Source organism: Gadus chalcogrammus, chromosome 15 (genome assembly GCF_026213295.1).
Source record: "Gadus chalcogrammus isolate NIFS_2021 chromosome 15, NIFS_Gcha_1.0, whole genome shotgun sequence".
Lineage (NCBI taxonomy): Eukaryota > Metazoa > Chordata > Actinopteri > Gadiformes > Gadidae > Gadus > Gadus chalcogrammus.
The window spans coordinates 10,637,819-10,660,076 of NC_079426.1; the positions used below are offsets into that span (position 1 = coordinate 10,637,819).

General features: G+C 43.5%; 1 protein-coding gene and 1 long non-coding RNA gene across 3 annotated transcripts; one reads left to right on the forward strand and one right to left on the reverse strand.

Annotated features, from left to right (window-relative positions):
- Window positions 1–224: 224 nt before the first annotated feature.
- On the reverse strand, window positions 225–11,312 carry LOC130404751 (uncharacterized). 2 transcript variants are annotated; one of them, XR_008904263.1, is made up of 3 exons: window positions 11,088–11,312; window positions 10,325–10,425; window positions 225–509 (listed from the first exon to the last, which is right to left on the reverse strand). It is a non-coding gene; the product is annotated as an uncharacterized LOC130404751 (long non-coding RNA). The 2 variants fall into 2 exon arrangements; XR_008904262.1 differs by having other exon boundaries at window positions 225–512.
- A 5,573-nt stretch (window positions 11,313–16,885) lies between these two features.
- On the forward strand, window positions 16,886–20,777 carry znf503 (zinc finger protein 503). Its single transcript, XM_056609349.1, has 2 exons — window positions 16,886–17,421; window positions 17,725–20,777. The coding sequence occupies exons 1-2, from the start codon at window positions 17,167–17,169 to the stop codon at window positions 19,150–19,152; spliced, it is 1,683 nt and encodes a 560-aa protein (XP_056465324.1). The 5' UTR covers window positions 16,886–17,166; the 3' UTR covers window positions 19,153–20,777.
- The last annotated feature ends 1,481 nt before the right edge of the window (window positions 20,778–22,258 follow it).

Below are 22,258 nucleotides of genomic sequence, written 5' to 3' on the forward strand. Positions count from 1 at the left end.
CCGAGGTAGAATAGATAGGAGCGGGCAATGCGCAGTATGCAGCTAATGGTGCAAAAGTAAAAGGGATTTGGCTACTAGTTTTCCAGACATGTCAGCAACACGGACATAAAACATGCCGTCACTGTTTCTTATCGGAGCGTATTCCTGAGCGGGGGAACGGGGGAATAAGGCAACAGACTGCAGATGTCTTGCAGTCTCTTTCTCTGAGAACATATTTCTTTGGTGATGGATGTCATGTGTAACTCCTCATATGTTGAAAAAGAAAAACAAAGGAAAAAACGTTCAGAACTCGCCGTTGATGCTTGAGGGTCATCTCCGTGTTTTATTCGACGTATTACTTCATGCTTTGCACAAAATAATATTGATATGATATTAAATAAAATAGTAAACTTTTTTTTACGAAATCAGGGAGAGATGAGGGAATTGGAGGGGCTAGTATATAGGGATAGGAAAGGATGCTTTGGTCCGTAACTCTTTCCCGCTGACCAATGACGCAGTGGGAATGGTGGCTGCTGGGAAAGGACAAAATGAGGGTTCGATTTGTATTTTTTTCAAGCCGTGAAAGATGTGCGCTGAAGTTGATCTGAAATGAAAACAGGAAATGGCTTACAGCTGTGCGGAGAATGTGCCACAGCTGTCCGCGACGACAGATACCATAAGCGCACATCTACATCGGCATGGCAACAAAGAGTATAAATAAAATAGGAATCGCCCGCAAAAGGTCGGGCTGGAGCCTCGTACGTCAACACAAGCAAATGAGAGCGTCCACAATGCACTTTATCACGGCTCTGGTGGTACACCACATTTAACATGACTCACAGCGCTAAGGTTAACAGGGTGACTTTGAACGACATAAAAGTACTTCTTCTATAATTATCGGGCCTCCGCGGCCGGCTGGTCTTCATTAACTGCATCCACCTGTATTTCACCGGTGATGTTTATTCCTCCAGTGACTACATTCATCATCCCGACCTTAAAACCCTCTAAAACCAATCACTCCTCTTTTACATTTTGAACGATGCCGAATAAACTGCCACAAAAAAACAAAACACATCTTCTAACGTCTTGGCATGGAAACACCTATGGATCTGTCTTCACTTTTCACCCGTGGGTCTCTCCAGGAGAAAATGATACCAGAGATCCAGAGCCGCGAAGAGACCCAAACGGCCCGGACCATAGAGAAAGGGAACTTCTTTGTTCCCTTTCCAAAAGGAACTCCAAGTTTCTCCCCCAACCACCACCACCACCGCCCCCCCCCCCCCCCCCCCCCCCCCAAAAACACACACACACACACACACACACACACACACACACACACACACACACACACACACACACACACACACACACACACACACACACACACACACACACACACACACACACACACACACACTGCATGGGAAGCGGAGGCAATGCTACCCCATCTCTATACTCTTAATATGTTCCATCCCTTCTCCGCTCCTTACATCATCAATCTGGGGTAAAGGATGAGCGTAATGGAGTGAACATAAATGCTTTTTGAGTTACCGACAAAGAGCTGAATAGATTTTGTCTTAAACCACAGATGTATATGGATTTTATAAAAAAAAAAGAAATAGAAAAAAGGCTGCCTTTCCTGAGTAAAAAATCTGTCCTCATATGAAATTACAGCACTGGTAGCAGTGAGGTGGAAGCTTTAATGACTGGTGGTCTTTTATTTCAAAAGCGCTGTAAAGAAGGTGTAAAAGGGGATGTCGTTTTCCATAATCGAAAGGCACCCTGACTCCTTCCATAAACATAGGAGAGTTGACAACTTACACATTGACAACTTAATGTCGGTCGTAATCATCTCGCTTGTGATGAGCATGTTGATGTGAAAATCGGGACTACACATTGATCTATACCAAACTGCATATTTATCATAAACATCCCTCATGAATTATAGAGGTGGCTTATTAACATGCATATTTGTAAGCTGTTTCTGAAGCATGTGCGGGTTAGTTGCAGAGTACTTGCTAAATGTTTTTAATTATGCATAAGGGTCCACAGCGCATCTAAAACATGAAAAAATCATTATGTACCTATCAAGATCGGTGCAAAAGTTTGAAGGGCCAAAAACACGAAAAATAAAAAAAGTCAAACTAAGTAAGTAATACTTTAGCCCCATCAGGTAATTCAAAGCGATCTGTCACTTGTACTTTTCACTCTGCTAAAACGCTAAGGAAACATACTGTAGACTCTGAGAGCCTTTTATTTTCACCAGACTGTATACTAAAACTAATTGGATTTCTGTCAATGGAAAATATATATATAAATATATCCCTGGGACAGCTTTGAACTCGCTGGCTTGGACGAGCCAAGCACAGGGAGTCAGACCTTGTCACGCGCCAAGCACACCACGAAGGAAAGAGAACTAGACACAGAGGTTGGCGTGAAGGATCAAATATTGAAAAGGTGCGGCCTCCAATGTTTTGAAGGAGATGATGTCAGGTCTGCTCATTAGGTCGGGCAGAGTACGTGGGAGGGGGGGGGGGGGGGGGGGGGATCAAGCTATATTCACGGGGTGATAATTGAAATCATAAGCATATCCAATACACACTGACAACTTTCTAAATAATACCCAATAAATCCTGCCTTCATAGCCCGGGTCCCCGTGACATCTGGCCATGTCGACAAATATAAAGTGGAGAAACAGAATCGTTCTCCCTTTCTTTCTCCTCTTTCCTCCTCTTCCAGGTCCTCGCCCCCACTCCTCCCCCCTCCCTTTCTCTCTCACTTATAGCCAATAAAGTGTCAGCTTTTATTCTCCTCTTCCAGCAGAGTGCTGGCTACATGTCACCAGGCCCTTCTAAAGCCCGGCAACTGTAAGCTGCAGGCCTGTAAATCTCTCGGTGGCAGCCGCGCACCATCCATCTCTCCATACACAATAAAAAGTGTGACGGAGTCATAAATGAAATGGCAGTTGTGCCCAGTATATATATATATATATATATATTTATATTTATATATATACATACATATATATTCTGGACCCCTGAACGGCGAGGTCAGATATAGGGGATGTGAGGGGGTGAGGGTGGGGGCAAGGTGGTGCTGCTGGTTCTAGGGTTCTAATGGCAGTTCCTGATCGTAATTTATGTGCTTAGGGTAGCAGCAACAGCCTGGGTTAGATTCCCGAATGTCAATAGTGGTGCTGTACAACTAACTATTTAGTCATTCAAAGAGGTAGTCAAAAAAAGGGTGACCATAATCTGACCTACTTTTACCTTACTTTTATTGTGAAGGCAGCAGAGGTTTACGTACACCTTTATGTCTGAATGTTCCTAAAATAGTGGTCTGTGTGGGTATCAGACGTTTATATATATAGCGTACAGTCAAAAGACGCATTGAAGTTCAACACTTAATGTTGTAAACAATACTTGAATACAGGCATTACCGCAAACAAATCAGCTTCGACAATAGTCAGTGAATCTTGTGGGGACAAGTTGTCAAATTAAGATTTTGATCTGATTTATATCGGCATTAACTGAATTTTGTTTATAACTCCTTCATACAAGTTGAGGTTAGCTAATTTGTTTTCTTCAAAAAGATTCCACCCGGACATTCTGCATTGTATTACATGGGATTTATCCCAAGTGTTGGTCGACAAACAAACAAAACAAAACAGACCAAGAGACCGCTCGCTGGAGTGGGAATGATGTCATGCGATGAAGCACACATTGCTGTGGTTTGGCCGGAACCTAGGCAGTTGAAGAAAAACATTGTGTGTATCCAATGCGCGACGGCCATCTTACCAGAACAAAAGTTCATGACTGGCCCTGAAGCAAGGAATATGCTCAGATACAATGTTGGCCGGTTTATAAACGCTTTTTTTCTTTTAACACGTTGCCACTCAATGCAACATTTATTTCACGTGACTATTGTGTCCTTCACCATAAGTCAAACATTTGCGAATAAATGGTAATAGTAAACAGACATGGCTCAATACAACAGACACAGTGTAGGCGTGTTCCCTTATTAAGACCTTGTGCGAAAACCAAACAACGCACCGACCTTAACAACTTTATTCCTCACCACTTCCCTACTGCCCTAACCGGCCTCTGCGTCTTTTTTTGATGGTATTATTTTCTTATTTCGTTGTTTTCCGCTATTACTTAAAAAGACATTTCTGAGGGCGACTCAAATTGCATAGATGGGAGAACAAGACATCCCATCAATTACACGTAACTCAATTTTCCTGCGCTCTGCGTCACTGCACCACTCTCCCACTACACTACATCACCTCAGAAAACCCACTTCAACGTAAATTAAAAAAAAGGGGGGGGATTTCCACTTTCCTGGGGATTTATATGAAATAGCGTGTTGTCTGATATGAATAGGCTATTTCCTGCCAAAACTCTGTGCGTCTCTCTCTCTCTCTCTTTCTGTCTCCCCCACCCAATTGAAACCTGTTAAGAGTCCGGGGAGCTCGGTCTGCTGCTTAATTTACGAGATACAGATCGGGTTATCCTAAAGTATTAAGTCTAAACAGGCTAATATATCAGATGGGGGATGTATTTCCATAGCGCGGCTGACACGCTCACTGTACACACACACACACACACACACACACACACACACACACACACACACACACACACACACACACACACACACACACACACACACACACACACACACACACACACACACACTTAGCGAGAGAAATAAAACCCACACACTATCTATTACTCGTTAAGTGATTTGAGGACTGGCCATCGCCATAGTGTTTTCACATCCTGTCCTCCCGGCTGACACTCTATCTGCATAGCGGCCGTCTCGATGGCTCGCGCAGATTGAAATCCTAGGCAGGAGACAATGACAGCCTCTCTCCCCCCGTTGTCACTTCTCATTCCCCGAGCAAGTCGGAGGACGCCTGGCACTGGGGCGTCAGCCCACCACACCCTCCCCGCCCCCCCCCCCCACCACACTTCCATTCACCCCCTACCTCGTCACCGAGCGTCCTCACAGAAACACCTAGCGCCTACCTTGCTGGGATAGGCCGACGAGAAAATGAAAAAAATAAGCACCTCGCCTCGCCGGTGACACTTATTTGTCAATTAGCCAGCGCCCATCGACCCCCCACACCCCCTCTCCCCCCACACTCTCCCGTCGTGTTGACACACAATGAGTTGAAAGACAAGAGATGCCACCGCCACCGCCACCACCACCACCCCCCCCAGCCCGGCTGACGAATGGGGAGAGACAGTTGAGTGAGAGTGGAGCAGAGGAGTAATACCATAATGTGCCTTAGATATGAATATGAAATGACACGTCTGACAGGCCAGCCAGGGGTTTTATTTCATTCCTCCCTGTTCCAGGCCTCCCTACTTGGTCGTTTTTTTGTTCTCTTTTCATCAGACTACTTACATTTCATGTTGACAGCCGCAGCGACATTTAGAGAGCACTTTCCACGTTTATTCTTTTTTTTTTCTCGCGAGTGCATTTTTTTTTTTCTTAAAGCACAAGTTAGCATACTTGATTTGTCATTAAAATGCAAAACGCCTGCAATCACCGTGTATGCCTGTCTGGAGGAACACATGGGGCCACTCGCACATACACACACACACACACACACGCAAACACACACATACGCGCACACCAACACATGTAGCTTGTGGATCATCTAAAATGCAATAGTCGTATGGCATCTCATTCACGACTTGAAGAGGAAAACAAAGGAGGCCTGTTTTCAACTGGTATCAAAGTCTAATCTCAATCAATATGCTGAATGAATACATATCATGAATGATATCAGTAAATGTGTGTATGTTTCTGTGATCATCGCTTGCATGCTTGAGGCGCAAATCCACAGTAAACGTTCATGTCAAACCATAGAATAATGGAAAATGTTGGGTTATTTGACAAAGACCACGTCATGTGCATTTTTACTTTTCTAAAATAAATATTTGTATCCATTTACTTTATCCACCTAAAGCCTCCGTCAATAATAGCCTAAAAAGGAAAAAGAACTGTGGTTAAACATAAATAAATCCAAAAAGATCAGAATCACAAATGAATTTAAAACAATGTATACATTTGAATATTCTTACACAAAACATTGGAGAGGTGGAGATGACATTAGTTAACATTCCTGTCCACAATCCCAGTGTAGCAACTGTATTAGAGCCCGACCGATTTATCGGCGGGCCGATATTATCGGCCGATATATCGGAATATCCGATATTTAAATCCCCAAATATGTGTATCGGTATCGGCTTTAAAAATCCTTTATCAGTCGTGCTCTAAACTGTAATTTCAATTTATTGATCAGATTGGAATCAAAACATCCAGAACTCCTAACCTTGTTACCACGCAGTGGATTGTGTAGGTCACAGACTAGACTATCCACTCATGTCATTCTACTCCGCGCCCTCCCATGTCAGTTGTTTACCCAACTGTCATAACCCCTCTCATAAGACTGAGTTTCTGTGTGCCTTTACAAATTGCATGTAATGCAGTTGATGACTCAGGCCCCAGAAAGCTCCTCAAATGCTTGGTGTCTGATATAATATACGTGTTGTTTGGTTAGAAAGAGAACGAGAGACGGGCGCAACTCAATCAGACAAACATATCCGACAAACAATTCGAGAGCGAAAAACCAAAAAAATCGTGTAACTGCGTACTAGGCCCTGAAACACACACACACACACACACACACACACACACACACACACACACACACACACACACACACACACACACACACACACACACACACACACACACACACACACACACACACACACACACACACACACAGCGGAGTAAGATCCCTAGCCCCTTGCGACAACAGGCAGCTCCCGCGGTGGTGAGCCGTGCGCTGTGGCGAGGCGTTGATGCGAGGCGTTGATGCGGCGAGTCGACGCGGTGGTGGCGTGCGCGGGAGACGGTAGGACGCGCTGCGGGTGTGACAGGCCGCCGCCACGACATCATGCTGCCATTATACCTGGCAAGGCACAGTCGCGCTCACGCTCATAGAGACGCAGACTTTTAGACACGCACGGACACATGCACACACTCACGCACACACTCACTCATGCAGGCACACACGCGCACACATGCAAATAAGGAGACACACAGGCACACTCCCACACAGACAAACACACACAATGACAGACACACAGACAATGACACATAAAAAAAACTGACACACACACACATTCATTCCCCAACTGAAGTGCATGTGCGCAAACACACACGCACGCACACACGTACACACACACACAAAATGACACATTTACACACAAAAAACCCTGTGCAGAAACACACACAAACACACACACACACACACACACACACACGCACACATACTCAAACTAAATACACAGGGATCCTAGTTACGGGTGACGCCGCAGTACCTCGTCTCTCGCCGAGGCTGGTTGTCAGCCTTCCTCTGTGAGCGCTGTCAGTAGAGTTGACAGAAATACACACATTATGCTGCCTGCTATCTGGCGATATCTCCCACTCAATTTGACTCAAGTTCCACAGGGAGAAGTGGATCATGGGAAAAGTAGTTTGTTATGTTTTCTATGAGATTTGGATTTTTACTCTCATGGCTTGGCTGGTCCTGCTGCCACTGAAACTAGGTCACAGTGTAAATAAGGCACCACACAGGTCTACTACTACAGTAACGCACTGTGATAAAGCACCTGGTCTGGCAATAACAAACTAAGCGTTGATCTTAAGAGCTTCACTCATAAAACACAGTCAACAAAGTCAAAGCACAGCTGGACAATACGACAGAACTGTGCTCCCAACAGACGGCCCGGAATGTAAAAGTTATCTTTTAGGGATATTCCTGTGGGACTCATAAAGCAGAACTTAGTGTAGGAAGAAGAAGTGTTTGTCTCTTTACTTCATTGTCTGAGAACGACCAATCACATGGCACGTTGCTTTATTGAATTCCCCTGCTCTGCCCTGGAGGTTAGTCATGAGGTCCTCAAGATCCCAGTTATAATAGAGGAAGATACGAGGTATGGTCATACACAAACACACACACACACACACACACACACACACACACACACACACACACACACACACACACACACACACACACACACACACACACACACACACACACACACACACTATAAAACACACAAGCTATAGAAATATTTGTTTACACCGGAGGCAAGAGGCTATTTGTTAGGAGAAAGCATGAAACATGAAATAACTGATTAATGAATAAAACATGAAGAAAAAGGGTTGATTTCCCAAACAAAAAAAATCGACAATAGCATTAGATGCTCGCATTAAAACGCACCTTCATTCCACATTTGTTTTGACTTACCAGGTCATTGTCTTAACATCGCCTTCAATATAAAAGAAAATCAGCCTGAATCCTGAGAATCCAAACGCACTGTTTAATTCATGTGGCGAAATGCTCAATGCAACGCAACATCGTCTGCGTCAATCAATATCCCCCCCCCACTTCCCAGACGGACGAGGCCTTCCAGCACTACATCTCCCTCTTCACAACACTACCCTCTCCTCATATCCCCCTTTGAAGCTCCCTAACCCTGTTTGACACCCAAGATTCCCCTTAACCAAATTAAAAATTAATGACGAATTGGTAATATCTAATGCATTTTTCATCCTCAGACATGGAGATCTAAATGTGACAGATTCAGAAAAGGGGGCGGAGGGGGGGGGGAGAAAAACATAATACTGGCCTTGATCTTCCAAAAACCAACGCACATTAAGACTTGTTTCAGTCAGTTCGTATAACGGTGGGGGTTTACAACATGACAAGCTACAGGGATATATATTTATCCAATGTCAGCCAGGCATGTTTTAGCGCCGTGCTTATGTCGTTTGGCATGACCCACAAGCAGTCCAGGCGCATTAGGGAAGTCAGAAAATCGAAAAACAAAAAAGGCACAATCATGTGTATACGATACAAATGACCGGAGAACAATGCTGTTTTCTAGCTCACTATGAAGAATTACGCGGACTAGGCGATTTAACAGAAGTCAGGCCTGTAATTCCAAGTCTTATAACGTGTTACCATATCGTTTATGACACCTTGGTATGAGCTGTTTAATAGCACTTCACAGAAACAATATGAAACACCCTGTGATCATTCACTCATTAATGGAGGGCTGGGGCAGTTTGCACGTTTCACACAATGACCGCCTTATTCTTGGCACACACTTGGGGGCTGTCATGTTTCAAACCTGGTGTACAGTTTGAGGCGTGGAGCAGACCAGAAGGTGGATTGAGTACCAGTGAGAGTTGAGTCATTTTACAAGTGGATAAATATTCATCAAGTCTTGACTTTTCACGTTGTGGAGGGTAAAAGGAGTGTGCTTTCAGAAACCAAAAAACAATCATCAAACAAACACTGACATTCATCTGACCATCTTTTGACCATAATACAAAGTTCATGCGACCATTGTCTCACTATAGGCTGACCATCCTGCAACCATCGTATGCGACATTTACCAGACCATTGCATAACCATCATACAACTTAAGCAACTTCACCATAATTTCCCCCATCGCACGACTATAGTCTGACAAATGTACAACCATCGCACAACCATCGTACACCTTCAACTGTTTTCATTGCACAACCATGTGACTCCCCACATCCACTTCAAAATATAATTCCTTTGTTCTAACGGTGTCCTTGCACGAAACCAGCCCCCGAGTAGCTCTCTGAAGGACAACAGGTTGTTTGATGGATGGCATATTTAATGTGAGGCGGCCCAATCACATTCCATTGCATCAAATTTTATTGATTAGGCCTTCAAACCGTGGCCAAGCATGACATCAGCCTAAGGCTGCACTACCATTGGCTACCATGTCCAAATGATGGTGTGATGTCATCAGAGGGTCACACGGTTGCTGTCAGGCCTTTTTAATTAGACATGATGCAATGATAGATTTCAACTGCCAACTCCACACATGAAACATGGATTGTTATGGATTGAGATAATGTGCTATTGATGCTGATAATAGTATCTTGCATCAATTGACTAGCTAAAGTCATCTCTCAAAACCAATATTTTCTAATCAATTAATTTATTGTTCCCCCGCCACTGTCATAGATATTTTAACACTGGTAGAAATACTTAAGTAACAGTTTAGTCAATATGTGAGTATTTCCATTGAATGTTATCTTCTTCTCTCAGTTTTTTGATATAACACAGCCAAAATGGCTATCAATGTTTTCCTTTGGATATTTAGAATATAGTATTTTTGTATAGTATTGTAGAAACCCATAACCAGATTCCCTCATCTGCTCCATGACGAGATGCATCTGAATTCATCTGCTTAATGAGTTTGTGCCTTACCTGAGCAGATTGAAGCTGAGGTCCAGCCTTTTAGCCATCTGTCCATAAGTGTCACCCAGGAAGTCAGGAATGTTCTCACAGTCGTTTCCAATGAAGCTTACCTGGGAGGAAATATTATACAATGACTGATGAATGTTCAAGAGAACAAGCTATAGGTGCTGGCCGGCATAGCACACCCACCCACCCACCCCCCCCCCCCCACACACACACACACACACACACACACACACACACACACACACACACACACACACACACACACACACACACTGTATGTAGCATACCTGTTTTGACATCCTTAAGTAACAAGTCTAAACCCTACCTGCTCGTAAATTCAAGTCATAACTGAAGTGACTTTAATTAGTTTTGGATAAAAACCACTAAGCTAAATGTCTAAATAGTCATAAATAAACATAACATAGCACAATAACATTACTCTGTGTCACCATGATAAATCCATCACAAGGTGAAGTCAATTGTATTTCTATATTAATCGTTACTCTATTACAATCAAATGTTCATAGTCAGTGGCAGCAGTAGGCCTACATCAGTGTATTACTAGGGCCAACTAACCTGATCCCAAAAGCGAAAGAATAGCCTGTTGCTTTCTACTACGTAATGGAATTCTGTCATTCAAATTCAAATGTGTAGATATAGAATGCTTAACTATATTCAGGCTTTATAGTTCCTTTAAAATAATTCATTGCAACACAGGCTGTCACCAATAGGCAAAGTCCCATCTTAGAAGAAAATATTAACCTACATGCGTGCCATTCATTGAAACCAAGGATTCTCCGTCGTCCATAACTTTTAACTTTGACGTCTTGATGATGACAATCCGTTGAATTAAGCCAAATAATAGTTTAATTCCTTTGGGGGGCTGGGAGGGAAACTGATTAAAAAGCGAACCGTTATTTGTAGCACTATCCGTAAAAGCAGTACAACTTTACTTTTCAAATCTTCTTCTTCCGCATGCTTGTCCGCATCAGCTGACTCTCGCTGCAGAAACACGTGGACGTGATGTTATTACTGGAATCACGCTGGCGCACTTCTGCTCATTAGAAAGCAGCACTATTTCTTTCTTAAAACCTAGTCAAATATGGTAAAGATAAAGCATTGTGGCCAGCTTGAAGAATATGAATATTGGGGAATGTTAAAAATGCATTAAATTGCATATGGGGATAAATGCTTACGGTGGGGGAGTAGGCTATATTTGAGTTTGTTTGAGTACAGAAGAACTTCGTAGGCTACAGAAAATAAAGCATTATAACATAAACACACACACACACACACACACACACACACACACACACACACACACACACACACACACACACACACACACACACACACACACACACACACACACGGAGGCAAGCGCCCAAACACGCACGCACACACACACACACACACACACACACACACACACACACACACACACACACACACACACACACACACACACACACACACACACACACACACACACACACACACACACACACACGAACACACACACACACACACACACCCCCCCCACACACACACACCCACACACACACACACACACACACACACACACACACACACACACACACACACACACACACACACACACCCACACACACACACACACACACACACACACACACACACACACACAAGTCACACACACACGCGTACGCTCGCACGCGCGCAAACACGCACAGTTATTCCTCATATTATCGTTGTTCAATAATATGTGATGAAGTTATAATATGGTGTTCATTGTATTTGTATACACATGCCTATATTCACCTTGATTATAAAGAACAACAACGAAAACAAGCAATCTCTAGCCCCTACATGCGACCTTTCTCTTTCTGTGTTGCCTGGAATAAACATACGCCGACGTCATCTGGACCTGCCCATAAACGAAAAAAAAAAATACAGTATCGCTTGGTGGCTGGCGGTACCAGGGCCCGAACGTACCATGGGCGGTACCTTGCTCCGTTAAACCACCAATCGTCGGTCCAAACGGACATAGGCGGTACCTCTCTTCCGCTACCAACGAATCCGAGAGAAGGAATAACTAAGACAGGTACCGCCCACTGTACGTCCAGATCCTGGGATGTGAAATCTTCCTTCTCCCGCTCCCCAGAGCAGAGCTTCAGCGATTGCGTCTACTCCGCTAGTTCCGCCGTTTTACATTTGACTATATTAAAATGTTTCTCGTGATAGTTTGACTGCAATAATCTTTGTGTATTACAAACGAGGACTACTTTTACACAGCTGTTTGTGGCGTTTTTACATCGGCGAATATAGTCTATTATTCCAGGTAATGTCTCCTATGATCCTGTCGTAGGCTACCAAACCCCGTTTTCCTACTGCATGCCTTTTAAAAGTTATATATTATACAGTGTGGAGCCTTATTGGAGTCTTATACATGACTGTGTAGACATATACAGTCTAAATGCCTACTCTTGCTAGTACGTATTCCTCTTTTGGGTAACCTTTGGGAAATACAGGGGCATTACGCTTTAAATGTTTGAGTAGACAATTATTCTCCACATTATGTTGAAAAAAAAAAGAAGAGGAAACAAATAAGTTCATATACGGAGCAAAAACAGCCTGGTTGAAGATATGGCTCACGCTAAATAGGCCTACATGAAACACGCATTTGAGCCACGGTTTAGACTTACTCTGAAACAATAGTTCTATAGGTCACAGGTCCTACCAAATGTAGTGGGCCTATGTTTGCATGGATTAAAATAGGTCTTAGACAGAGCTCATAAAATGTAAATAAGGGCCTTAATATAATGGGCCATAGCAGAGTCGGCTCCAGAGCAGATCTACTGGAGGGGCATGGGTCGCCAGCGGGGGGGCACTGCCTTTTGTGAAATATTTTAACGCAAAAAAAGGGGGAGGGCTGTCGTGGATGCTAAACGCAAATAAATGGAGTTTAACCACCTCTGCTATGTCATAAATAGTTTATTCACATCAACAGTTTATGAACCTCCAAAAAAACATTAAGTAGGCCTGGCACTGTTTATAAACCTAGAGAACAGCCTCCACAATAATCAAAAACACCCCTGACAACATATAAGCTTTAAGCCCAGTTCAGACCAAAGATTCACCTTGCAACGACTTGCAACTCGCAACTCCTTGCGACTCCTTGCGACGAAACGGGCTGCAACGTTCTAAAACTGGGCCGTTCACACTGGCTGCAACGCGCTGCAACGGGCTGCGACGCTAGGTGGTTTCCCTAGCAGCTGTGAACGCTCTGGCACAGCTGAGAGCCGCAACAGCATTATTTGCGTAGGTTAGGTTAGATTAGTTAGGTTTGCTATTAGTTTTATTTTTATTTTGCTTGAGAGTAGGCTAGAGTTACTGTGTTTTGTCATTCTCCGGATATCGGCTATTTCAATCGGATATTTTTATGCTGGAGTGGACAGTACGGTACCGGGAGAGTAAGGCTGTGACGTACAAGTTGTTCTGTAGTGTGATTGGCTGAAGAGAAATAGTTCAATTGCCGCGTTCTAAAACTGGACCTTGCGATTTCCACAGCATTAAGAAGACCCGTGTAATATAAGGGATAATGTATAGAACGCCGGTCATTATCGGGAAAATAAATAAAATAATGACCTGTGGTAGGAGGGGCATTAATGACCGCTAGGGGGGGCACGGCCCCCAAATGCCCCCCCTTAGCGCCGACACTGGGCCATAGTACAAAAATGTGTTCCTATTTATGGCCGACGTCGAATGTGTGGTGTCTGGCGTGGAAGCCCATTTGTCTTGAGGACAATAAAAAGGGTTTTCGCCTGACAGCGGAAATTTATGGTTGCCCTTCTTTGCCCTAATAACTCACACATTGTGTCATGAACTGACAGCCCTTGCACAAAACAGCAAGCCTGTTATCAATCACATATCTTTGCATATTGTGAAATCCTCCCCAGGTTTACAATGTATCAGACACTAGGGAAACAGCGTATTTTCCCTAAATTGAATATTCAAAAAAATTAGAATTAAACATAAAGTCAAAACAAAAAACAATTGCAACTATCATCAAATATTGGTTTAAATAGTCTGATTTGATTTAACAAAAAACCAAAAAGTCAGTGAGGAGAATCTGAATTTATTGCTAATGACTATGTTGATAATGACCAAAAAACTGCTATGAACCTACTTGACTTACAATATTTAGGTCACTTTTAACTCTAAATAATATAGGCTTATTTACACTACTGCTTTTTTTGCAAATTTATTTAAATATTTGAATCAGCTAAAAAATAATGTCTTTCACTCTAACAGTGACAAATTTTTCTCAATTAAAATATATTTGTATTAGTGTCCTTATTGTTATTATTGTTGTTCTGACTATCCACTCCAGGTTTTCGTGCTCTCCGAAGATGCCCTGTCAGGTGGATCACCACAGAAAGAGATTAATGGTGGAGGCGGGTTGCAATAATAATCGTTTTGTTTGATGTGACAACTTTGATAGGCGTTGATTTACTTACAAACTGATAGGCTTTTAATTGAGCGCCTCCGTCCCGATTGAGATGAAAGGAGGAACGCATTGAAAAGCTGCCCGCTCACCCTGTAGCCTCAATACTGATTAGCCATCGCAGCGGTGAATAGTTCAAGGCATTTTAAACTTCTTTTCTCCACACACTGACAGACCCATTTCTCTTCTTTTCTTCCTTTCAGCCCGCTTCCCTGCCTCTCAAAGAAAATAAATCATTTTCATTGTATGTAAATAAAATTGGGCTGACATCACTATAAAATATCAGGATTTCCCCTTTTGTTGTGCTTGTTGTGAATGACAATGTGGCCCAGGGCATGACAAGCCCTAACAATGCGATGGTTGATAGGTTATAGTAGGTTCTTAGTAAAACGGACATGCGTTTGTTTTGGGGGAACCGTGATGTGTCACTAATTTATACAAATGTTGCTGTGTGTTTGTGTGTGTGTGTGTGTGTGTGTGTGTGTGTGTGTGTGTGTGTGTGTGTGTGTGTGTGTGTGTGTGTGTGTGTGTGTGTGTGTGTGTGTGTGTGTGTGTGTGTGTGTGTGTGTGTGTGCGTGCGTGCGTGCGTGCGTGCGTGCGTGCGTGCGTGCGTGCGTGCGTGTGTGTGTGTGTGTGTGTGTGTGTGTGTGTGTGTGTTTGTGTGCGTGTGTGTGTGTTTGTGTGTGGCTGTAGCATATGTGTCTTTTATTTTAAATAAACGACTGCACCTCTTGAGTTGTATGCTATTCGCTGAAATAAAAAAATGTGTGTTATAAAGATTGTTTCAATTGTACTTTTTAAATATTTTGCATGTGTATTTATAGCCTACATAAGACGTTTTTTGGTTTTCCCTTTATTACGGATATGGGCATTGAAATATTATATATTATGTAGCGTGAATTATATCTTCTTAAAGGCCGATTAAAGCACGGAAATCCCTAAAATAGCAACTCTTTACATCCCACTATATAAATAAATTCATACTGGACAGGCTATAAGTGGTCCATATCCGACTGGTCTCGACATCCAAGCCTTCGACGAAGGTTTGAAAAAGTTCCGACAATGTCAAGTAAAAGTGAAGAGGTGCTACAATATAATGATTTTCCAAAGTCCTTAAATAGCGTCGCTGGTTTCCAGTCTTTCCGCTATTCGCTCCATTACGCACATATTATTAAAACACCACACACGGTGCAGGGGGAGGATGGCATTTCGCGGCGCAGTTTACCCCCTTGTCACTAAGTTTGCAAATTAAATCTAAGTCGAGTATGATTTATTTCTCTCAAATTAAGTATCTCTTTTAGAATGCCTCTTTCCTCCATTTGTCCTTTTCCCCCCTCAAGTCAAACTGGCATGTAATCAGCTACAATAGCTGACATAAATCACGCCTGGATTGACAGCGTCTGACAAATAACTGATTGATTGCGGTGGAGCAGAATTGACAGTTGACGGAGGGGTGGAGATAGAAATAGAAGGGCGGTGTATATTATACTGAAAACATGTGACATTCACATCCCTCCATCACTGCATTGGTCCGTTCCTGTCAACGCTTGTCTGTTTTGGGAATTCAAGCTGAAGTGGTTGGTTTTATGTTTGCCGGAGACGGGAGAAGAAAAAAAGATGTTTCCGTATACGTGCGTAAAACTTTGCTTTTAATTTGCTCGCAGAATATCATCTAGTTGCATTCTAGACGAACGGAAACGCTAACGAGTTCCAAAAAAATTAAGGAATACATACATCGAATCATTTCACTTGGTTTACTTTGACAATTATAATATAGGCCTACATCGTCAACACAATTATTAAATTATCTTTGTCGTACATTTGAGGTAAACTTCCCTAAGACGTAGGCTATACCGATTATCTTCTGCATTTACGCTGACCGGTCTGAATGCGCTTAACACAATTCCAAAAAATAGCGCAAGCGTTCACAGCAACCACTATATAAACCACTATCTCCTCCCCCGAGTTGTCAAAATAGAGGAGTTTACAAAGACGAGAACGTCACATCCCCTTGACCCTCCAATCACCTCAGGGTCCCATTTGATTGGAAGGCGGCAAAGGCTTTAATCTCGGACTAATTCAGCTGCTTTTGAAGCGAACATTTCTACCAGTTCGTACTTGAGGAGTATAGCGCGCAGAGCTGCACACAGACACACACAGCGCGAAGCTCATGGTGCAAGACGCAGACACGGATCTGCGATAACCTCGCATCTTCCATTACACAGCCTTTCTTCCTCGCTATTCGGATTACATTTCACGATTTTCAACCTTTTCTGAAAGGAGAGATTGCCTTTTTTTTATTTTCTTTCTTAATGAATCTGATGAAAGAATTGCCGTTTAATACCCCGCGCATTGGGACATGATCACATCGCCTTCAGTGTCTGCCCTGAAAAATAGTCGTATTTCTTTAGCCTGGGAGAGCGGTCTCTTACGGAATAGTAGCTCTTCGGGTATTAAGAAGCCCTTTCTCCACTCCGTACCAGCGGCTGATCCATCACGGCAAGCTAGGCGACTTCCCATCAAGGTTTTGAAAATGCTTACCGCCCGGTCTGGACACATTCTGCACCCAGAGTATCTGCAGCCTTTGCCTTCCACTCCGGTTAGCCCCATTGAGGTAAGGTGACATTTTAAAACAAATTGTATCAGTTAAATGCATGCCTATTTGTTTAACATAACGGCAATGTTTTTTTTTTATGCCGTTCGGTGGGTTTCGGCTGTTTTAAAACAAACATTAAAAGTAGACCTAGCTTCCATGTTGTTGGATTCGTGCGTAAATACGCAACACAATCCGCCCAGTCGCATGTCGCGCTATTTGTATAGAAAATCTGATTTCAGTGAGACATTGCGTTTCTAAAGAAAACCACGCTTTGCGTTTTTTAACTTTATTGACCGACGGCCGTCTCCTCTTGTGTTGCAGCTGGATGCCAAGAAAAGCCCGTTGGCGCTGCTGGCGCAGACCTGCTCTCAGATCGGCAAACCGGACCCTCCGCCCTCGTCCAAACTATCCTCGGTGACATCGAATGGATCTAGTGACAAGGAATCTAAATCTGGGCCTTTGAAACTGAGTGACATCGGTGTGGATGACAAATCTAGCTTCAAACCGTACTCCAAACCCTCTGATAAGAAGGACTCAAACGGCTCCGGCGGAGACAAGTCTGGTTTCCGAGTGCCGAGCGCCACCTGCCAGCCGTTCACGCCAAGGACAGGCAGCCCCAACTCGAGCACGTCCGCGTCTCCCATGCCGTCAGAGGGAAAGTGTGGAGACCGGGATGACAAAAAGGACTCAGACTGTAACAATAAAAACGACTCGACAGACGGCCGAGGATCCACGGGCCACAGCCGGATAAGCGTGAGCTGTGGTGGAATTAACGTGGAGGTGAACCAGCACCAGGACAGCTGCGCGGCCGGCTCCAAGACCTCTTGCTCGGACTCATCTTCTGTAACTTCCGTGTCCTCCGCATCGGTTCTCGGCTCGGGACTCGTGGCACCGGTTTCTCCGTACAAGCCGGGACAGACTGTTTTCCCGTTGCCCCCAGCCGGTATGTCTTACCACGGGAGTTTGGCGGGCGCGTACGCCGGTTATCCGCAGCACTTCCTCCCGCACGGTGGGAGTCTGGTGAACGCGCAGCTCAGCTCACTGGGCTGCAGTAAGGCTGGATCTAGCCCCATGGCCGGGGCCTCTCCCCCGTCAATCATGTCTGCGAGCCTGTGCAGAGACCCTTACTGCCTCAGCTACCATTGTGCCAGTCACCTCGCGGGCGCAGCGAGTGCGTCCTGCACGCACGAATCTGCAGCAGCCGCAGCGGCAGCGAACGTCCTGAAGTCCGGCTACCCGCTGATGTATCCAACGCACCCCCTGCACGGGGTCCACTCCTCGGCGCCCTCGTTCAGTGGACATCCACTGTACCCGTACGGGTTCATGCTGCCCAACGACCCTCTCCCCCACGTCTGTAACTGGGTGTCGGCCAACGGGCCCTGTGACAAGCGGTTCCCCAGCTCAGAGGAGCTCCTGAACCACCTGAGGACACACACGGCTTTCACGGGAGCCGAGAAGTTGATGTCTGGCTACCCCAGCTCTTCGTCTTTGGCCAGTGCCGCCGCGGCGGCGATGGCTTGCCATATGCACATGCCCCAGTCGGGAGGGCCTGGGAGCCCGGGGACGCTGTCCCTCCGGAGCCCACATCACACGTTGGGACTCAGTGGTCGTTACCACCCGTACTCCAAAAGCCCTCTGCCCCAGCCGGGGGGCCCTGTCCCCGTGCCGGCAGCCACTGGCCCCTACTACTCTCCCTATGCACTGTACGGCCAGAGACTGACAACAGCATCAGCGCTTGGATACCAGTGAGAGACACACAGAGAGAGAGAAAGAGAAGAGACTTTAAAAAGAGTTTATAGTTCTAAAAAAAAAATGCAAATAAAGACGTTTATGACAGCGTTCCACACAAGGACGGGATCCGTGGACTCAACTGTATTTATTTATGTCGGCTTAAAAGCAGACAGTAATAGCTGCAAATGGAACATATTTGAGCAACTGAAAAAAGTGCATTATGTTTAAATTGAACTCTATAGATAATGTGAAAACACATGTTAGAGTACTAATAAAGTAGGGTTCATCATTTCAATGTTAATTTGCAATTGCTATGATTGTATTGTTCTTATTTAATGCCTCATGAGAGGAAAATAATTGACATGCATGTTTGTTTCTTAAATTCCAAACTGTCCACTTAATTTTAAATTGCCATTATTTTTCAGGTGTATACCATGGAGAGAGAAATGGTATTTTTTTGTATGTATTCTGGAAAAAAAATAAGAAACAACTATGTTCCATATGTCCGCTTGCCTCATTTTTGATTTCAAGTAGCCTAAGCCTCGAACTTTGGGTTTAATTTAAATATAACTTATTCACCTTCACCTAAAAAATTGTCAATCAGTTACATCGAAGCAATGTCCTTGACGTTAACTTCAAGTGTGCAAACTCAGAAGTCACAACATTTACCTAAGAGCACAAATATTAGCAAGTTATATATTACATTAGGCCTATTAGAATTATTAATATGAATTATATTAGTAATATTTTTAATTTACCTTAACTACATTTTTGAGAGAGGAAGTTTAAAGTGTGTCTGTGTGTGTGTGCCTGTGTATGTGTGTGTCTGTGTGTTTGAATAAACTTTTTTACTCGACTAGGCTAAAAAGGTAAATTGGTCTACATTATTTACTCAAATGTGTTAAACGAGGTTATCTTAAACATGAAGACGGCAGCAAAATAAAATGCAATCAAGGATCGGGAATGATTAACTTCAAACATGTAGTTTGTTTTCCCTCACAATAAATATAAAATTATAAAATAATACATGTCCACTTATCATATTGGATTTCCAAAATAAGTTGCCAAAGTGTTATTGTAAATGGTGATGAAATTATACCAAACTCATTAGGAATAATACGACCCAAGCATTTAGCATCTACTAATAATGATGTAGGCCTGTGCCCTCGAATCTAAAGTGCCTTTCGGCCTACCAGGCTATAACTCTTTATACAACTCCTTCATCCGACAGTGGTCACGACACGGTATCAAGTAAAATAGGCCTTTAGCTCACTTTATCTGGTTAAAATAAAGCCTTTTATTTAGAAAAACATTGGATTATTATTACATAAAGACCAGGGAAAACGTAGCATAAATTATTTATGAAACAAAAGCGGTCGTAAAACCTTTTGTACAACCTACCTTTGAAACTTTCCAAATTACGAAACTCAAATGGTAAATAAGTGATTTGTCACTACGAAATAATCACACATCCATGTTAAGACTAGAGGAAGAGGTCCACGGTATCCATGTTAAGAGCTTATGAAGGAAGAGGCCCGCGGCCTCCATGTTAAGGGCTTATGGAGGAAGAGGTCCACGGCCTCCATGTTAGGAGCATAGAGGAAGAAGTCCACGGCCTCCATGTTAAGGGTTTATGGAGGAAGGGGTCTACGGCCTCCATGTTGGGTCGGTCTGGTTTCGCGGGTCTCCTGACACTAGATCCCGGTTCTGCCGACAGAACGTGAGACGCGTCAGATCTGTTCCCAGCTGCTACCGATAGCCCCTGACCTCTCGCGCTGGATGTGCATAAACCACACCACTTAAAGTGTTGGACGTAAAATAAGGAGAGGCTTTGGTCACCTAGTTCTATGTGATAGGAATTGAGCAGGGTCATTAGGATATGGTCGTTTTTAGACTATTTATAAAGGCCTAATCTTTAAAATAACTTTTCAATCGAAATTGAGGGTGGATAGCCACTAAATGTTTCCAAGATCCAAGCCTAGGTTCCTATTAACGACCCCACTGTGTTTCGTTTTTTTTAAACCCCAGTCTGCTTTTTGTTGCAACAGAAACACAAACATGCGCGCGCACACACGCACACGCACACGCACACACACACACACACACACACACACACACACACACACACACACACACACACACACACACACACACACACACACACACACACACAGTGACAAACTCCACTACATAGTAGTGTTTCTGTCTGGCGGCCCACACGCGCTCCCCCAAACTGATGTAATGACGGTGAAAGGGAGCAATTTCCATTTTTACCCACATCACGGTGGCTGTGTTCGGCGGTCCCCGGTGGAAGGCAATTTATCATGTGCCCCTCCTCCCCGGGCCTGTCACCAGAGGAACAGGCAGGCACATGTGTGCATGAATTACCCGCCCTCCATGTGTGTGCTGAGTGCTGTACTCACGGTAGACTTTTGAGATAGGAGGCGAGAGAGGACAATTTAAGAATTTAAAAATTCGATTTCCTATTGGCAATTCGGCTGTGTAATTTACCAGTACAGACTATTACAAATTAGTTTGCAATCTAAATATCTGTATTAATAATGAAAATTTCAACATCACATAAAAACAAGGCTTTTTATTTTTGCATGCTTTAAATATACAAACATCAATAATGACGCTATTAAAAAATATTATAATGGCCTACATTTGGCTTTTATTGAGTTCTTGAAATTTCAGTATGAGTCTAACATATTGTTAATATTATATAATAATTAAATCGTCAAGTTCCAACTGGACCAAGTCGACTAATTTCAGACAATAACATGAACAGAGACCGGCTTTTTTCTAAATAATAATAATTTGGACTTGCATAAATACCCAAGGGTACAGCAGAAAATCCCTTTCAGTTCTTCCAGATATGAGACGCAAACCAAAGACATGTATATAAAAAACTGAATGCAATATTACATGGTGTAAACGGACTTGAAAGATCTCTGCATAACTTCACGAATACGCAGTTGCACTTCAAAGATAGACTGTCGTTGGAGATTGTAACGCATGGTTTTAATGTCAGAATAAAACACTGTAGATATATTACAGATCCTATCAGATCACATCTTGTTGTCATCACACAGTCTGGGATATGTTCTTTTAAGATTTTTCC

What these genes read in the sequence shown, in the direction of transcription:
- znf503 (XM_056609349.1), top strand. Translation starts at nt 17,167, where the DNA reads ATGATCACATCGCCTTCAGTGTCTGCCCTGAAAAATAGTCGTATTTCT. An exon ending in CTCCGGTTAGCCCCATTGAG is followed by an intron (nt 17,422 to 17,724) that starts GTAAGGTGACAT and finishes CTTGTGTTGCAG; the next exon opens with CTGGATGCCAAGAAAAGCCC.